We start from the raw sequence: 18,411 nt of genomic DNA on the forward strand, positions 1-18,411 counted from the left end.
GAGGACACATACTATAATAATTGATGTATGCAGTAGTTAAATGTCTAACAGTTTTAGATGGGAAAGCATCAGAGTTTATATTAAGAATACATTTTGACTGAGTTATATTATAGAACACCTGCCCTAGTAAATCTTTTTTTTTTTTTTTTACTGCTTAGAATTCAAGTGTAGGTTGCCTATTTCTTATGCAGTCTTATGTGGGGTTTATTTTATTTATCTTTCATCCTAATGCTTAAAGACTCATTATGTTAAAAGGGGCTTCTGGATAACTGTCCCTTTAATCAAAAAATACTGTAAGCTTAGAAACTAAAATGGGATAAACATTGATTAAAAGTTCATACTTCAGATAACATCTCCCAAAGTTACTTTGACAATCCTCCGTATTTTGTTGCTATTCTTCCAGCAGGTAAACACTGGGTTTTGTAAACTAAAAAGTATAATATAAGACATATAGTAGCCTACATTAAACTTATCTGAGTCTATAAAAAAGTATTATTATTATAAATAATAGTTTTGGCTAAGCTATTCTTCAAAACACCAACGTTAAAAAAAAAGGAGATAGGAAACACATACCAACTTGCTGTGATAGAAACTGGCAGCATAAGGCTACACATAAAAATAACGGATGTTTAAAATTGTAAAAATAAACGCATTTCTGCCGGACGGTAGCAACAGGCCAAACACGGTCGGCAGACAGACAGGGACACCACTGGAGTTATGTGTCCTGTAACTCTGGCCAGTTACATTTTATTCGTCATTGGTACATCCGGGTACTTCATTTTTTTTGATTGACAGTTGCCATGGCAACAAGCTAGAGCATCGCCATTTTGTCAGGAGGGTTTTTTTCCCAGCTCAGTCTTTTCAAATGTTCTCCCTTCCCGCCGGAATAATGCTGTCAGTGGATATATATTTGACGTTTTTGGATATCGAAATGCGTCTAGTGGATCGGATTAAGAAGATCAAGAGGCCGACGTTTTAAATAGTTGAACCAATTAGGCGGCGCCGCACTAACTCAGTTGTCCGTGTCTCTGGTCCACCGGGCCGGTTCACTGCGCAGGTTTGGACCGCGCGCCATTTTGTGAAAATTTACACAAAATTCCTAACCAAAATTATCAGAGGACACGGTTTCTGTTTCATGTTTGAAACAAGCTGGATTCAACAGTATTGTCGTATCTATCGAAGTGGCCGTCGCTATATTTGCAAAGACAACGTAAAATCTGAATTTGACATAACGTTTGTTTAGCGGCAGCTAGAATTGTTAGCTTGAGGCTAGCCAGAGAAGCTACAGCCAGCCAGGGCAGGTAGCTAATGTTAGCTGCGTTCATTTAGTCAACTAGGTAGCCAGTTCGCTAAGGTTAGCTAGTGAGTTATGCGAGCTAGTTAACGTTAGCATGTTGCTAGTCATCAGCTGATCGTAACGTTAGTCAAAGTTGCTTCGATCGCCGATGTTGTTCATCAACGCTTGGAATATGAAGACCCTAATAAATCTGGAAGGCGATTTTTTTTAAGAGTTGGCCGACCAGAGGACGGGAATTGGATTTAACGTTAACCTTACTCGCTAACCGTGCAGGGAGGGGAGAATCTCAAGCTGGATAAGTTTCCTCATCATACAGGTTATTGGACTTTAAATGAAGATCGTGCCATCAGAGGTGAGTAATACTAAAATACTATCTTTGACGTTACCATTCGTTTTCTTAAAATGTTACGTTTACGCCTTCGCAGTTTCATATTGTATGTAACGCGAATGGTTAACAATGATGGACGCGACAGTGAAGTTGAGAACGATAGCTTATGGTATGGCGGCTAGCTAACATTTTGTGGCGGTGCCGACTCCGCTGAAGCCAGCGTTCTCAACTGATTTCAGTCAGTAGGTCAACGGACTGATTTTATTGTTAACAGGGATCTGTTTTCCAGCTTGTTGTAAGCCATAGGGTGCAGCGGATTGTATAGGTTTGGAAGAAGAGTCATACTGGCACGGTGTTAACGTTACAGCTAACGTTAACCCTGCAATATAAGACATTGTCATTGTACGACTTAAGCAAGTGTTTCCGTGTAAGCTAACAGTCCCATTTGAATTACTGACAAAACAATTTCTTATTGTAAAACGATGTGGTCTGCTTTGGGTTTTTTAGTTATACAGTACGGAAGCTCACCTAGCTATCCTGGCTAACGCCTGGTAGCTAATTCGGCTAACCTGGCTAATGGTTAACGTTGACTTGTTGACGAACCAGCTGAATGGGCCCCACAACCCGCTGGCTGCACAGCGTCACTAGCTAACGTTGGATTGGTGAGAGATATGCTTGCTTGTCCCGCAGTTTTCAGGGTAACGTTAACGACGACAACGTTAGCTAGTTAGACTGCTAACGGTAACGTGAGCCCGAATACGTTTACCATTTATTCGCGAAATTGGGTGCATACACGAACGATAGCAAGAGGGGACGCAATTTAACACTGAATATGCTTTCTAAATTCCAACCATGACGAGATCTACCCCATCATCTGTAAGTACATGGCTACTCGGGCACCGTCTTTATGCACTGACGTTAGGCTTTTAATTGTTTTGGATGGGTTACATTGGATTCAGTTTTGGCATGGATCTAGTCGATTGGGCGTGAGAAGATGACACATAGTCATGTTACAGAGGTCTTCGGCTATCACGTATGATATGATACGGCTAACAATAGCAAGCTAGTCGCCGTTATATTTACACCTAAATAGGCCCGTTGGTGCCGTGATGAGTAGAGCCAGGAAAGGAACTGTTCATATGTCAGTACTGAAAATGAAGAATAATCAAACGTTTAGGAGGTACTAAAGAGCTACAAGTGTGCTTGCTAAATGGCTTTTTCATCAAATACATCTTACATATTCGGGTTAGAGATTTTTGAATTGTCAAATGAAGCCCATAGGTATTTTATTCTGTCAGGTATTGTGTTTGTAAAATGGAGTCAAACCAAACTTTCCCAGTTTTTGTTAATTTGCACTATACACCAACCTTCTGAACTGTACTATTTGGTTTTACAGTATTTTAAGTTGGACTACCTATTTGTAAGTACATTTGAGGTATTAAAAACACTTAAAATGAAAAGCTATGTTGACTATGGACATATAGTCCCTATCCATATTAATCTCAATTTGTTTTGATAAGTATGTGTTTAATGTAGTGTGTGTGCCTTTTCTAAATTAACTATTATTTTTGGTTAATCGTTTCTCAAATAACTTTTAAGTATTTTGTGTATTGTAAAAAACACTTGCCTGGAAATGAACTGCTTTTGACTGTGTATCCACCAATAGCTTGCCTTTTATTGTACTTCAGCTTTATTAAAAACTAAGTGTATACACTTAACGTCACTTTTAGCACCCTATTAAAGTTGTGGGGTGTCCTCTGTTCTTAAGGGGTCCTCTGCCCTACTTCACAACAAGTAAAAAAAAAAACCTCTAAAGTTAATAATGATAATGGTCTGTTTCTATTCTTTGTAGTGGGTTGTGGTTTGCTGCTGGACTCTCCTCCCAGGATGATGTGAAATTTGACATGAGATAATGCATTCAGGTTAGCTGCTATATATTGAGCCTTTGATGTGAAATGATACAACTAAGACCTTTTTCTCTTTCTCTCACTTATTTGGCTGTTTTACATTTGACAACCAAACACACACCTTTCAGGACATTTTTTGTAGATAAAAGTCACAAAGCTATTTGTATTACAATTTATCAATGCAGTTTTTAAATATACATTTAATGATGATGTTTTTTTCATTTAAGAGTTTAAAGTGATTACAATTTAGTTGACGTAATTGTTTTCAGGCCTCAGCTTAACATGCAGGAAAATAGACTAGTCATCATGACAAGTCATTCTTATAATTGTAGTGCTTTAAGTTTGTTTTGTGCATAAAAAGATTCAAATGAATATGATTGTATTAGGCAAAATTAGTTTTTACTTTAACCAAATAGCTTTGGTCATCCTTGCAATGTGAGGTTTTATAAAATAAAATGTAACGTTTATAAAATAGATAAATGTTTTAAATATAATATGTATGTGTGTATATATATATATATATATACATATATGCCTACATTATTTATATTTTTTATATATATTGCATACATGTCTTGGTTTCTTAAAATACAGCCTTTTGCCTGCGCTCTATCATCTTACAGTTTCTCTTATTTCTGTCAGTGGATGTGTATTTTCTCCTTTCCAAAGCTGGGTCAGCTTTCTAATGCTCTCAGATGGAGTGCAGGTTTTGGGCTGTGCAGCTATTTTGCTGTCAGGCTCTTGTGTTGAAAGCAGCGTCTAAGTGTGCCAAAGTTCAATTTTATTTCTTGTTTATTTCTTGTTTTCTCATTGGAAAATGGGAGCAGCTCTGCCCTGGCAACAAAAGTAGGCTATTTGCATACTGCGTTGTGATTGGTCTGTGCATTGATGGGCTTGCCAAATCACGCTGTATCTCTGTGGTGATAGGCTATGCTAATTAGGTGCTGTTGCTGGGATTCTGAATAGTGGTTACTCTGTAGCACTGGTGAATTGTGTTGTCTGGTGAGAGATGCTGATAGCTGAACATGCTATTTAATAATTTTTTGATTCCTTCTGGCTTAAAATGAAGGATGATTCACTGTATAGAGTGGAGATGCTTTCTTTTCACCCCTTTTCACTGTTAAACCTGCAGTTTTGCTCCTTTTTCTTCACAAAGGTTGATATCTTACTGCTATAATTTGTTTTATGGTTATCCTTTGATGCATTTTTGTGACTTAACATGTTTAACAAAAGACACAATGTATTAATCTGACATTTTTCTTAACAATGAATTATTTTTTAATTGTTCTAAAATATTTTATGATCATTTTTGTCTGTGCTACATTGTCAAATTGATCATTTTCAATGTACAGGTTAATATTACAAATGCATCATTTGCATTTTGCATATATTTTTATTTCCCAAATAGAAATTAAGACATTATTGTATTAGGAAATTCATACTGGATACTTCAAAATGCTGAATAATATTTAATCTGTTCAATATAAAGCATATATTTTAATCTGTTTGATTTTTGGGCCATATCTCTTTTTTGGATGAGGAAAACTGCTGTTTTACATCAATATTATTACCATTTCTACTCCTTTTGTGTGTTTTGTTACATGTAATGTTGAATTATGGTTTATATGCAACTGATAGCAGTGTTCATTTCTTTTAGGAGGAGAGACTTCAGCATGCAAACCTTCGTCCGTCCGGCTTGCGCCCTCTTTTTCTTTACACACTGCTGGTCTTCAGATGGCTGCTCCAATGCCCCATACGCACCAGCAGTACAGTGACCGCCACCAGCCAAGCACTGACCAATCTGTTACGGTCTTACCGTACAGCGACCAGACACCACAGCTCACTGCCAATCAGGTACACTAACTCTGCCCCTACCTCCGCTCTTACATTTCCTATAATCTGAATTTTACATTACAAAAATTGCAATAGGCCTACTTAATGTGATTTGAAAGACTACTTCTCTTTCTGCTACTGTCACCAGGCAGAGTAGCTGCTTACACATATTCTTTCAGTCTAGCCATTAAGTATTGTGTAAACTGTATTCAAGGCCTTTTAATGCAATGACAAAGCAAAAGTACTGTGCAAACTGTTTGTTTATGAAATGTTGTGACTTTTTGATACTACAGAGGCACATGCCCCAGTGCTTTCGTGACCCAACTGCAGCTCCCCTGAGGAAGCTCTCCATTGACCTTATCAAAACATACAAACACATCAATGAGGTTTGTTTTCTTTCTCAATACATGCATTTATCTTTTAATATTTCAAGGAAGAAAAAACATATATTTTTAATAATGTAAAATTCTTCAAGTGTGATTTGTATTCTTTATTTGTTCATTTATAGGTGTATTATGCAAAAAAGAAGCGGCGGCACCAACAGGGTCAGGGTGAAGACTCCAGTCACAAAAAAGAGAGGAAAGTCTTCAATGATGGCTATGACGATGATAACTATGACTACATCGTCAAGAATGGGGAGAAGTGGATGGACCGCTATGAGATTGATTCCTTGATAGGAAAAGGATCATTTGGACAGGTGCTTAACTTTTATTATAATCTCACACACACTTTATTTGAATACATGTGAAACGAAGAATTGTTTTGAAATTGGAGAAACAGGTGATTTAATTTAACCCTGCATAACTTTGATGACACTTCCTGAGGATTTTGCAGTTAAAATGTTTATTATCAATAGAGCCGTTCTGATTTAACTTTGCAATATTAACATCTTCTTTTCCTGGCCTCTTTAGGTTGTGAAAGCGTATGACCGTGCTGAGCAGGAATGGGTCGCCATTAAGATCATTAAGAACAAGAAAGCTTTCCTCAATCAAGCCCAGATTGAAGTGCGCCTCCTAGAGCTCATGAACAAACATGATACCGAGATGAAATACTACATCGGTAATTCATTCTTGAAATTTGCCTATGATCTGACAAGATATATGAAAGAAATGAAATGTCCTGTATTTGACTAACATTGTACTCTTTGTGTTTCTGAAGTTCACTTAAAGCGTCACTTCATGTTCCGGAACCACCTCTGCCTCGTGTTTGAGATGCTTTCATATAACCTGTACGACCTTCTCCGAAATACCAACTTCCGTGGTGTCTCACTCAACCTCACCCGGAAGTTTGCCCAGCAGCTATGCACGGCGCTGCTCTTCCTGGCCACGCCTGAGCTCAGCATCATCCACTGTGACCTGAAGCCTGAGAACATCCTCCTCTGTAACCCCAAGAGGAGTGCCATCAAAATAGTGGACTTTGGCAGCTCATGCCAACTGGGACAAAGGGTATTTAGCTGCAGTTTTCCTAATTTGCAATAAATGAATTTATGCAAAAATGGCCTTTTCTTATAGTTCAGATGTTAATGGTAAACAAGGAGACTGACTGTTTATGCTTTCTTCCTGTAGATATACCAATATATCCAGAGTCGCTTCTACCGTTCCCCAGAGGTGCTGCTGGGAATGCCCTACGACCTGGCCATTGACATGTGGTCCTTGGGCTGCATCTTGGTAGAGATGCACACTGGAGAACCTCTCTTCAGCGGAGCCAATGAGGTATGAGCCCTGACTTGTATTATATTAGTCTTTAATATAACTGAAAATGGCAACGGTTCATTGTCCTTGAGTTTTGTCTTACTTACAAGTGTGTATATGGCAAATATATCGTATAGGCCTTAAGATCCATACGTGGTGTTCACTAACCTAAAACGTATCGCGCTCACACTACGTTTTCAAGCCATAATGTAAATGGTTGTTTCCAGTCATTGTGGCCACATGCCTTAGCCCACAGTTTTAAACGTTAGGTCAACTCAAGCTCAGATGACATTTGACTTTACATTTAATGGTGATAAAAATGTATTCAATGTCTTTTTAATTTGATTGAAATATAATTATAACTTGATTTATAACTTGTTCCCCAGGTGGACCAGATGAACAAAATAGTTGAGGTTCTTGGTATCCCACCTAATCACATAATGGACCTAGCCCCAAAAGCCAGGAAGTTCTTTGAGAAGCTTTCGGATGGTACATGGAGTGTTAAGAAGACCAAAGATGGCAAAAGGGTAAGCTTGATTTGTATTGCTTCAGTTGGACTGACTAAACGTTGTATTTTGTGATTACAGTGGAATGTAACGTACTGTGTGAAGTAAATCTCTTAATCTTTGTGTACTCTGCCTTAAACAGTATAAGCCTCCAGCCTCGCGGAAGCTCCACTCCATCCTGGGTGTGGAGACAGGGGGTCCAGGTGGCCGGCGGGCGGGGGAGTCTGGCCATGCTGTTGCTGACTACTTGAAGTTCAAGGACCTGATCCTCCGGATGTTGGACTATGACCCCAAGAGCCGCATCCAGCCCTACTATGCTCTGCAGCACAGCTTCTTCAAGAAGACTGCGGACGAGGGGACCAATACGAGCAGCAGCGTGTCTACGAGCCCCGCATTAGAGCAGTCCCAGTCTTCAGGAACCACCTCCAGCACCTCCTCTAGCTCCGGTAACCTGAACACTCAGTCTCTCCACTCTCCCTCATTTACAGTTCTGTATCACATTTATTTGTCAGTTGTTCTAAGTTCACACGCACTTCACCAAAATGATCTATTTGGTAAGGAGGATTGGTTTTGTGGAACTTAGCATCTACATTATGAATTGTAGCATGTAAGAACGCCATTGAAACTATTCCAATATGTTTGTGATATTGGGCTACATAAGTAAACTTTGATATGTTGTTGAGGCTTCATTTGTGACTCTCCTTTTGTTTGAACCCCTAGGAGGATCCTCTGGGACAAGTACCAGTGGCAGAGCCAGGTCAGACCCTACCCATCACCACTTGCACAGTGGAGGACACTTCGGCACGGCTTTGCCTGCCATCGATGGTGACAGCCTCTGCCCGCAGGTCAGTAAGATATCGGAACAATATGGAAATACAATTTGATTGGAGTTATTGTGATGTTTTGTTCTATCAGTATCTTTGTATATCTTTGCTCATTCAGCATGTACCAGAGGCCGGCCTGCTTATTTTAAGCCGTTTAGTAAAGATCTTTCAGAACAGATCAGAAAAAGGTTACATTTGACCATTGAAAGTATTTTTTCATGTAGCTTGGTATCAAAACAAGACTGGATAAACGTCAAATTCAAAATCAATCATTATTATTTGGGGAAAGAATGCTATGTATGCTGTATTGGCAATTATATCCACTCTGTTTAGTCTTTTGCAAATGCTTAAGACCTCTGGCCGTATTCCACCACTGACTCTTGTTCTTTGTTTGACATTGACAGGCAAGACAGCCTTACCCACCCCCACTTGTGTGGGGAGGTGGTGTTGGAGCAGAGTCCGCCACTGGAGAGACCCACCCAGTCCAGGAGACCACCTTCCACGTTCCCCCTCAGCACCCTAAGGCCCTGCATCCCCACTCACATACTCATCACCACCACGGGCCGATGATGGCTACACGCCCACGCCCACGCCACTACACCTCCCCGACACACAGCTCCTCGACACAGGACTCCATGGAGGTGGTTCATGGCCATCTGTCCATGACCTCTCTGTCTTCCTCTGCCTCCTCTTCCTCTACATCGTCCTCTTCCACTGGAAACCATGGCAACCAGGCCTACCAGCTCCGCCATTTGCCTGTCGGAGCTCTTGACTTTAGTCAGAATGGTGGGCTGAGCATGGGGCTAGGTGCCTTCTCGAACCCACGGCAGGAGACTGGCATGGCCGCGCACCCTGCATTCTCCATGGGCACGAACACAGGGCCTGCCCACTACCTAGCGGAAGGCCACCTGGGCATGAGGCAGGGCATGGACCGGGAGGAGTCTCCAATGACTGGAGTGTGTGTGCAGCAGAGTTCTATGGCCAGCTCGTGACTGCACTGACATTTGGCTGTGTGTTCCCCCTTGTGCGTCATTTTTAAGGTGGTGTTTTTTACTACAAGGTGTGTTGAGAACAAAAGCTGCTCACGTCAGAAGGGAGATATCACTGAACCGCTACTACAGAGAAAAACCTTTTGTTAAAAAGTATATATGTAATTTTCATCAGTCTTTCTTTTGCAATCATTAGGCACAAAATAATACCGCGGAATAACCATAGTGAGATTGAGACATCCATCTTACCATTTCACCAGTTTCATGTAACCACCAAGTAATCACCATATGGTATTATGTGACAAAATCTTCTAAGGAGCATTTCAGAGCAAAGTTTGATGCTGTTTTGCAGGTAGCTGTTGGTGATGAAATGCTTGGCGTCCTCTTTCGGTTCAAACCGTGGGCTGCCTGACATTACTGTTCCACTGGTTCTTTATTATTTTGCCCTTTTTAAGTGAAATTTCTCGTAAAAAGCTGCTTGTAAATCCTGTAGCTTGACAATGAGGGGAAGTGTTTGCGGTGATATTTCTTGTTGGTCGGTATTGTGTAACTCTGTCAAAGGGGAGCACATAGCAGTGGAGTCCCTGAAGCGTGTGCTGGCCGGGCGGAGAGGAGACCTTGCAGGTGGATACTGACACCGACTGGGTCAAAGGAGAGGGAGGCACCACCCTTCAGGCGTAGAGGCCCCGTTGTCCTGCAAGCTGCACCCTGGCCCGGCACAGATGAGGGCAGCGACGGGCGCAGGAGACGCAAGGATCCAGCCCGGGGAAAGGAAGACAGTCAGTGGCTGGTTCTAGATAACCCTTTGGCCTTATGACTCATGGACTTGGAATGGGATGGAGCTGGACATTATCATTTGAATTAAGATGGCTTTTCTCTATTTTTCTCTCTAGACAGCCCTTAATTCTTTAAGGAAATTAAAACAACTTTAGAAAAGGTAAATAAGAATGGTAATTTGAGGCCTTTCTCGACAAAGATTTCTTCTTCAGCAGGGCCCCACATAACAGGGTCTTATTGTACACAACAACCTCCTAAACATTACTTCCTTGAAAATCTTATTCACTGGTTAAGGATTTTGCAGTGGAAAGAACTATCTATTCCAGAGTCTACCCTTTTATGTTTTGTTATTTTTCCCTTTTGCATGTAGTTCCTCATCAGAACCACCTGCACAAGTCTCTCCATCCAAAACATGGAAACTGAAGAAAAAAAACGAGTTAAGTGACTGCCTTTTTTCTCCTCAAATTATGCTGTGAATTTTACAAGAATTTATTTTCCCTTTGGATATGTTTTTATACCAAAGCAGTTGTTTTATAGCATATAGGTGTCTGTAACCAATAATGTAGCAGTTCACCACTTTGACGCAAAGTTTATCAAGATCTTATTTTAACGTCAATACAAACAGCTGCAATATATTACTTTTAGCAAAACTGGAGACCGTTGTTGAGACCGTTGGCTATTGTGTATTCTGGCCAGATTTGTTTGCAACGTTTTACCAAAACTGTTTCCATATTAATTGGTAGATTATTTTGGGAGTCTTTTAAAACTTTGGTATGTTAGAGAATTTGGTAGTTACTCTGCAGGCTCCGGAGTAGCAAGATAGAAGCTGATGGTTTAAAAAAAAAGAAAAAAAAAAAGGAGACTAATGCGTTCTATTTCTGTGTCGTCGTTTTTCTTTTTGCCCCCATCATACTATTTCAAAGGGTTTTGCTGCCTTTCATACATCATTTGGTCAACTTGGCTAGTTTCTGCCGTGAAAGCAAGACTTAATGTCATTGTCTTGGCAGGGTAAAGATAATTGTGGCAAATCAGTTTGTGATGAATGCTATTTTTCTGATTTGGTAGGGCAGATCCCCCATGATTGTTGTCCTATTAAAAAGGAAAGGGTGTCCGTCAGCCCACAACCACATGCTTTGCCTAGGCAGACATGCATGTCCTCAACATAAGTCAATAACCAGATTTTTTTTTTATATCAGGGATTTTGAAGTACTTTCTTTCTTCTGTTGCTCATTTTACCAGCTTTGAAATTCGACAGAAAAACCTGCCCACAGCCACCTTTCAAAAATAAGGGCAGGCCACAGGTCATGCTCTTGCCATTTTTAAAGGAGAAACCATCATAAGAGATCATGCTTGGTATTTCCACAAACACAAATGTAAAGCTACCTATAATGAGATTGGGGTTTTATCTGGATGTCAAGGTTAATTGCAAATTTGCAATCATTTTTCATACCCCGCAGAATTTGAGACATTTAGAAATTGCCAGTGGTTTTATTACTGGCACTCATACTGGTACTAAACATTCCAAAAATAAAGACTGAAAAAGAAAAAAAATTGACTGCAGTGACTCGTAAGTGTGCGCCTATTTCAGATCATGCTGATTGACCTCTTATTTAGAGCAGTTGTCATGAAATGCAGCCCCTTTTTAATAGTTGAAATAGAATTTATGTATATATTTATATTTTTTTAATAAAGGAAGTATAGAACTCACTACCTTGCTCCTGCTGGTATGTTGATTATGTTTGTCAATTTGGTGACCATTCAGTGGGCAGGAACTCCTGTTTTCTTAGTGGCAAAACCTTGCCTTTTGGCAAAGGTACTTGACTACATCAGGACAACACTATGAGGTAGGGTTTGAATCAAACAGGGAAAGCTAGATCTTCAAACCTTAATAATTTTCACAGGGTATATTGTAAGTGCATGTACATCACAAACCTTACTTTTTGGTTATATGAGAAGCACATGGTTGAAAAAATAAGGTTCCATCTTTCATAAGCCTGTTCAGTTTGTGGGTTATACACAAACACGTATACTTGTCGACATATCTGAACACCCAACAGAAGTTGAAATCCTCTTATTTAATTTGGATTTATCCTTTTCATTTTTAATTTCACATTTTTTCACTTTTTTTGTACATGCAACATGCACTATAGAATTGAACAGCATGGGGGAAAGGATAAGTCCATGTATCCACAGATTGTAAGATCTAGTCAAGACTTTGCTGTGTTTATGACAATGCCCTTTGTATTATATTAAGACAGTCTTATGTATGATATATAAAAAGAAGTTAATTGAATTGCTTTGTGTGTCTTTATTGTTCTCCATCTACATTAAGTCATTTTCAGAAAGAGCTCACTCTTCACCCCAGGTAACATAAAAACTCATCCAAAATGAAATATTTTTTATCATAGCCTTTGCAATAAATAAAATGTATAAGCCTTAAATATAAATGCATGACCCTATCTATATGAGGCATTTTATAATATCAGAAAGGCCTGTAATTGACGTTCTGGCTCGTTGGTCTAGGGGTATGATTCTCGCTTCGGGTGCGAGAGGTCCCGGGTTCAAATCCCGGACGAGCCCTTAGTTTTACTCAAAGGACGGAGGCTGTAGTTAACAAAATTGGTTAGTCGCAATTTCCTCACGTATAGTTCAGTGTAGTTTGATAAATCAAATAATGTAATAAATATAATCCTAAATTCATAATACTTTATGCGATTATGGATTTGTTGAGCTATTCTGATGCCGAATACTGACCGTATTTTCGCTATTGTCGATCGTGTCGATTGTAAGGTGTTGCTCGGTTCCAGACCTTCAGTCGTATGTCAGGCATACAAGAAAAAAGGAGGGCTCGTCCGGGATTTGAACCCGGGACCTCTCGCACCCTAAGCGAGAATCATACCCCTAGACCAACGAGCCAAATGACGGGGTTCGGGTATCATTTTCAGTTACTATTTGCACTATATAGACGAACTACTGTTTACTAGTTTATCTAATAAACGAGTTTTCTCTTAACCGATTTGACTGAATTTAAGACAGCTAACTTAGTGAGGAAGAATTAGTAAGTTATGGGATTTCATAGTTACCAATTGCAATTGGATTTAACGTTATGTTCTAAATATGGCTAGATATTTGTTTGTTCGTTATATGATCTGGGGTTTCAAACAAATATCTAGTCTGTTCTGTTCTACAATCTTCTTGGAAAACCTCATCTATCGTTAATATATTAAAGGTGTGGTAGGTAAATTTGAGAAACCGGCTCGAGATCGCTAGAATTTGAAAATACACAACCGGAGAAAATCTGCCATTTCCTTATAGAGCCCCTCCTCCAACACACACGGATGCGCACATGACCAATGAGGGCACGAGAAAAGTTTGTGCCCCGATGGAAGGCTGACAGGCAGGTAGGCCATCCAATCCGTTGGATTTTTTGTCAAAGCACTTAAGATATTCATTGCTATCGGGATGTTAAGAGCATTCCATGGAATGTAACAAAAAGTGTATCTCGAGCCGGTTTCTGAAACGTACCTACCCCACCTTTAAGCACAAAGACAATCTACCATTTAAGCAGGCTAACTCTTGTCATCCAGTGGGAGAGCCAGTGGGGGGCAGCAGCAGTAAACCTTGGAAAGCTGCTGTCAGTATATTTAAGGGTGAAGAAGAAATATTTTATGTATTTTAATTGGTCATTAGAAATGAACGGCGTACTGTCAGCAACCAATAGTTATACCTCATAATGTGTGTACGTCCAATCAGGAACCTGGTAGGCGGGACGTCGTCCTGCAGAACGATCTACTCAAAATTCAACCGTTGTGATAGTGTTCGCGAATCCACTCCACAAACTGTTTGATAGTTTGATGGAAACGCACACTAGTTGAGGCGTTTTAAGTGTTCTGCTAGCCTGAGAAAAGTATCTGGTTCCACAAGATTAAGTAAAGGAAAGCGCTTAAGTTAGGTTAGCTAAGCTAACTACCTAGCTTGAAGCATGCCGAATTTTTGCGCGGCCCCAAACTGTACACGGAAGAGCACACAGTCAGATTTGGCATTTTTTCGTTTTCCACGGGACCCAGAAAGGTAGGAAGGAAATATTTTAGAGTCACCCGATTAAACAGACTGAAACCTCAATGTAACCCTTAACATGACTGCAAACTGTGATAATTCAGTGAGAGCTCAACGATCATAACATTTGCAAAGCTGGCAAACTAACTAACCAAAGCTTTACCTTATATACAGAGATAAACGTTTTTCATGTTGGGTCTAGGCTTGTTATTCATTTTAAAAATACATATCTAAATATATTTTGCAGAGAGTGATGTTTGATTTAAATTAGGTGACACATCTATCTATGGGCGTTATATCTGACTTGTTTTTGTTGAATGGCCAGGTCTACTTTAGTGCCGTGGTAGAGAAAGTGTGTCAGAAGTAAACATGTACTAATACCACACTACAATTAAAACTCTTGTAAAAGTTCTGCAACAAAACATTTAGTATAATTAGGAAAATGTAACTAAAAGTAAAAGAACACAATGCAGAAAAAAATCCCTGTCACTGTTAACTATTACAATATTGTATTGCACATGCAATCATTGTATGGGAGCACATACTATGGATAATATAAGTTGTGTTTACAGACACAGCCACCTGTCTCAGAACAGATTTGTTTTGGATGTCTCATAAAGCTGCTATGTGTCTCCTTTAGATGCCGAATCTGGGTAGAGAACTGCCGCAGAGCAGATTTAGAGGCAAAAACGTCAGACCAGCTGAACAAGCACTACAGATTATGTGCCAAACACTTCGACCCTGCAATGGTGTGCAAAACCGTGAGTATCTCAAACAAGTCTAACATTTCTACTTATTTTCCCAAAAATGGGATTATCCCAATTTTATTTATTTATTTTATTTATTTATTTTTATAATTTGCATTTTCTTTCAGAGCCCCTACAGGACTGTATTGAAGGACACAGCCATTCCAACCATATTTGATCTGACAAGCCATCTAAAGAATCCTCATACCAGACATCGCAAGCGAATAAAAGAACTTGTAAGGAAAATATTTAATAGTTTCGCTGTTTTAAATTAACCTCTTAAGCATGATAGTTCACAAACTGTTGTCTGTTTTTTGTAAATGACCTGAGTTTTTCATTTTAGACTGAAGAAGATTTAAGGAAGATTAAAGAAAGGAGATGTAAGTAAATAGGAAATATATTTTGTGGTCATTAAGGAAAAATAATGTTTATTTTATTATTATTTACTGAAAATGATCACTGTTTACATTTTGTGCGTTTGTCTTTCCCCAGTGGCATCTTCTATTGAGCAGCTTGCTTCCAAAAAAGATGGAGCTGTTGAGGACAGCTCAAGCACCAATGAGGATGAACCTCAACTGTCCACAGAGGAGAAGGAGTTTCGTGACCACCTGCGGTCCTTGTTTGAGGTTGTGGTTATGTTAGGAAAACAAAGCATCCCAATAGTAGCTTGCAAGGTATCTGAAGCCGAACACATGTCCAGCAACCTCCAGGCCCTTGTAGATTACCGCATGAACGCTGGAGATGAAGCTCTGAAGAAGCGATTTCAGGCAACAGCTGTGAACACTGAATACCTCTCTGCAACCCAGCAGAGCCAGCTGTTGGACGTCTGTGAAAACACAGTGAGAGAGGAGATGCTGATGGAAGTGAGAGAGAGCCGCTTCTTCTCCTTGGTGACGGGTGACCTTGTGGACTTTGCCAACGAGAAACACCTGCCTCTGTTTCTACGCTACGTGAACCAGCTAAATGTCCTTCGTGAGGAGTTTTTGGACTTTATGTCATTTGATGGTGATGAGAATGCACTGGTAGAGAGGCTGGAGGCCCAGCTGACTGACCGCTGGGGGCTCAGCATGGAGGAATGCCGAGGTCAGGCCCACAAGGCTACCGGGACCTCCACCACCAAGATGAAAGCTGTGGCAGTATTACTGATGCAGAAGTATCCCCTGGCGTTGCACATGCCTTGTTCTCATATGGCGCTGAACATCCACCTGGCCAACAGTCTGCCTTTTCCTAACGTCCAGGTGGTCATGGAGACTCTGAGGAGGGTCAAAGTTTTCCTTAGCACCCCGTTTGCCCGGGAAGAGCTTGAGAAAGCCATCTCTACTCACTACCAAAAAAATGAAGAGAAAGGAAATACATTAAAACTAGCCTGTGGATCAGAATGGACAGAGAAGCACGGTGTCTTTGATGTGCTGCTAGACATGTTGCCCCCCCTGCTGCTGTGCATGGACAGCATTCGTGACAATGATGAAGGAACGTTTTCTGATGCTGTCACAGCGGACGCATATTCAATCACAGAAACCCTGTCTGACTTTGAAATCATTGTCACCATCATCATCTTAAAGAATGTTCTCACATTCACCAGAGCCTTCGGGAGGAATCTCCAAGGGGAAACACTTGATGTGTTTTTTGCTGCAAACAGTCTCACTGCAGTGCTGCATTCACTAAACGAGGTCAATGATAACATTGATGTCTACCACGAGTTCTGGTACGAGGAGGCTGTGAGTGTGGCCAATGTAATGGAGATTCCTGTGAATGTGCCGAGGCTGTTTCTTAGGAAACAGCGTGCAGCTGATGCGGGGGAAGTCCATGCAGAAGTGTATTTTAAGGAGTATGTGACCGTCCCCGTTATCCATGGCGTCATGCAGGAGTTGGAGGACATGTTCTCCGAGACCAACCTCAAAGCTCTGAAATGCCTGTCACTGGTCCCAGCCGTCATGGGCCAGATGAAGTTCAACACAACAGAGGAGAACTACGCAGAAGTTTACCGCACCGACCTCCCCAGCCCAGACACACTTCCTGCGGAGCTTCACTGCTGGAGGATCAAGTGGAAGCACAGGGGCAAAGAGGTGCGCCTGCCCACCACCATCCATGAAACCCTTCAGCTACCAGATGTCAAGTTCTTCCCCAACGTAAACTCCTTCCTCAAGGTGCTTTCTGCCCTGCCAGCTTTGAAACTAGAGGACAATAAAAGTGACACAGCGAGTGATCGTCTGCAGGTTTACCTTGACAGCATGTCCAGTAAGCAGTGGAACAAAAGTCTGGCGATGCTAAATGTTAACACTCATGTTAAACATGACTTGGATGTCATGGTAGACAAATATTGCAGACTCTATCCTGAGGATGATCCTGAGGCAGAGTCTGAGGAAGTGGCAGAGTCTGAAGAAGTGGCAGAGGCTGAGGCTGAGACAAAGTCTGAGGAAGTTGCAGAGGAAGACGCTGCGATGAAATGAAACAGCAAAGTAGCCGAAATTTGGACGAAAATGAATGGTACTACAAATATGCCGTCACACATCTTCTTTTGGTCGCTCATTTGTGCTAGGGTGTACGCACGCCCGGATGTCACTCTTAATGATTATAATGCAAATATTTTTGTGTTAATTAGTGTCATTTGCTTTTCAATCCATGATCCCAGTAAAAAAAAAAGTGTAGTATCAGTGTATGTGTTAAAAATAATGGTGTACAGCTAAATCTTGCATTGTCAATAAGTAAGTACATTTGGCATAAAGAAAATTTGGAAATAATTGAACATTATCTGAAGACTGAAGAAGAACGAACATGCTACACCACAAAATGTCCAGAGTGAAGAGAACAATGTGTAAATATTCCAAGTTCTGATTCTTTGTCAGGCTGTTGTTATTAGAATAGCCTCCTATGTAATGATGCTGTGATATAAAGTATCTTGCAGCTATTTTTTTTTCCTACATCCTTTATTTTATCTGATACATTTGGTATATGAGTTTGCTCCACAAATTACCTGCCATGAATGGCTCACTTGTAACATTTCTTCAATGTGTGCTTTTAGTCTACATGATGAAGGCAATTGGCCCTGTTGATCTACAGTACAGCACAAGAGGGAGTAGTTAGTTACACCAAAATAAGATGTAGGCCTGAATTCACGGTCAATGGGGAAAAAAGCATATACGTGTGTACATATTTTGGATTGTTACAAAGACCAGTATGTGTATGTCATTTATGTTCATATCGAAACGGTGCCCTTTTGGATGCCACATGTTGGATGTTCAATAACTTGTCGGGTATCACATACTTTCACAATGTTATTTCTTCTGTTTGGTTTAATAAAATAATTTGTACATAATTCAAAATGAGTCAGCGTTGTGGCGAACTGTTTTTATTTGTATCACTCTTAAACTGCATGTAAACTTCATTTTGTAATCCATCTAGTCAAAATATTTATTTTAAAGAAGGATGCCAAAATAATAAACATGGATTTCAGAAT

At 40.3% G+C, this 18,411-nt stretch overlaps 2 protein-coding genes and 2 non-coding genes across 7 annotated transcripts; 3 read left to right on the forward strand and 1 right to left on the reverse strand.

Annotated features, from left to right (window-relative positions):
* Nucleotides 1–819: 819 nt before the first annotated feature.
* dyrk1ab (dual-specificity tyrosine-(Y)-phosphorylation regulated kinase 1A, b) lies at nt 820–12,445 on the forward strand. 4 transcript variants are annotated; one of them, XM_034098151.2, is made up of 12 exons: nt 820–1,649; nt 3,478–3,547; nt 5,190–5,386; nt 5,659–5,751; nt 5,874–6,062; nt 6,277–6,424; nt 6,524–6,810; nt 6,931–7,077; nt 7,443–7,583; nt 7,705–8,008; nt 8,283–8,407; nt 8,791–12,445. In XM_034098151.2, the coding sequence occupies exons 2-12, from the start codon at nt 3,538–3,540 to the stop codon at nt 9,376–9,378; spliced, it is 2,229 nt and encodes a 742-aa protein (XP_033954042.1). In that variant the 5' UTR covers nt 820–1,649; nt 3,478–3,537; the 3' UTR covers nt 9,379–12,445. The 4 variants fall into 4 exon arrangements, with proteins under 4 accessions (XP_033954042.1, XP_033954045.1, XP_033954043.1 ...); XM_034098152.2 differs by lacking the exon at nt 820–1,649 and adding an exon at nt 2,247–2,501; XM_034098154.2 differs by lacking the exon at nt 3,478–3,547.
* Nucleotides 12,446–12,660: 215 nt separating this feature from the next.
* Nucleotides 12,661–12,732, forward strand: trnap-cgg (transfer RNA proline (anticodon CGG)). Its single transcript has one exon. It is a non-coding gene; the product is annotated as a tRNA-Pro (tRNA).
* A 264-nt stretch (nt 12,733–12,996) lies between these two features.
* On the reverse strand, nt 12,997–13,068 carry trnap-agg (transfer RNA proline (anticodon AGG)). The gene has a single exon. It is a non-coding gene; the product is annotated as a tRNA-Pro (tRNA).
* Nucleotides 13,069–13,890: 822 nt separating this feature from the next.
* Nucleotides 13,891–18,360, forward strand: thap12b (THAP domain containing 12b). The gene is made up of 5 exons (XM_034097422.2): nt 13,891–14,223; nt 14,849–14,969; nt 15,083–15,190; nt 15,298–15,334; nt 15,447–18,360. The coding sequence occupies exons 1-5, from the start codon at nt 14,135–14,137 to the stop codon at nt 17,402–17,404; spliced, it is 2,313 nt and encodes a 770-aa protein (XP_033953313.1). The 5' UTR covers nt 13,891–14,134; the 3' UTR covers nt 17,405–18,360.
* The last annotated feature ends 51 nt before the right edge of the window (nt 18,361–18,411 follow it).

This window comes from Pseudochaenichthys georgianus, chromosome 13 (assembly GCF_902827115.2).
Source record: "Pseudochaenichthys georgianus chromosome 13, fPseGeo1.2, whole genome shotgun sequence".
Taxonomy (NCBI): domain Eukaryota; kingdom Metazoa; phylum Chordata; class Actinopteri; order Perciformes; family Channichthyidae; genus Pseudochaenichthys; species Pseudochaenichthys georgianus.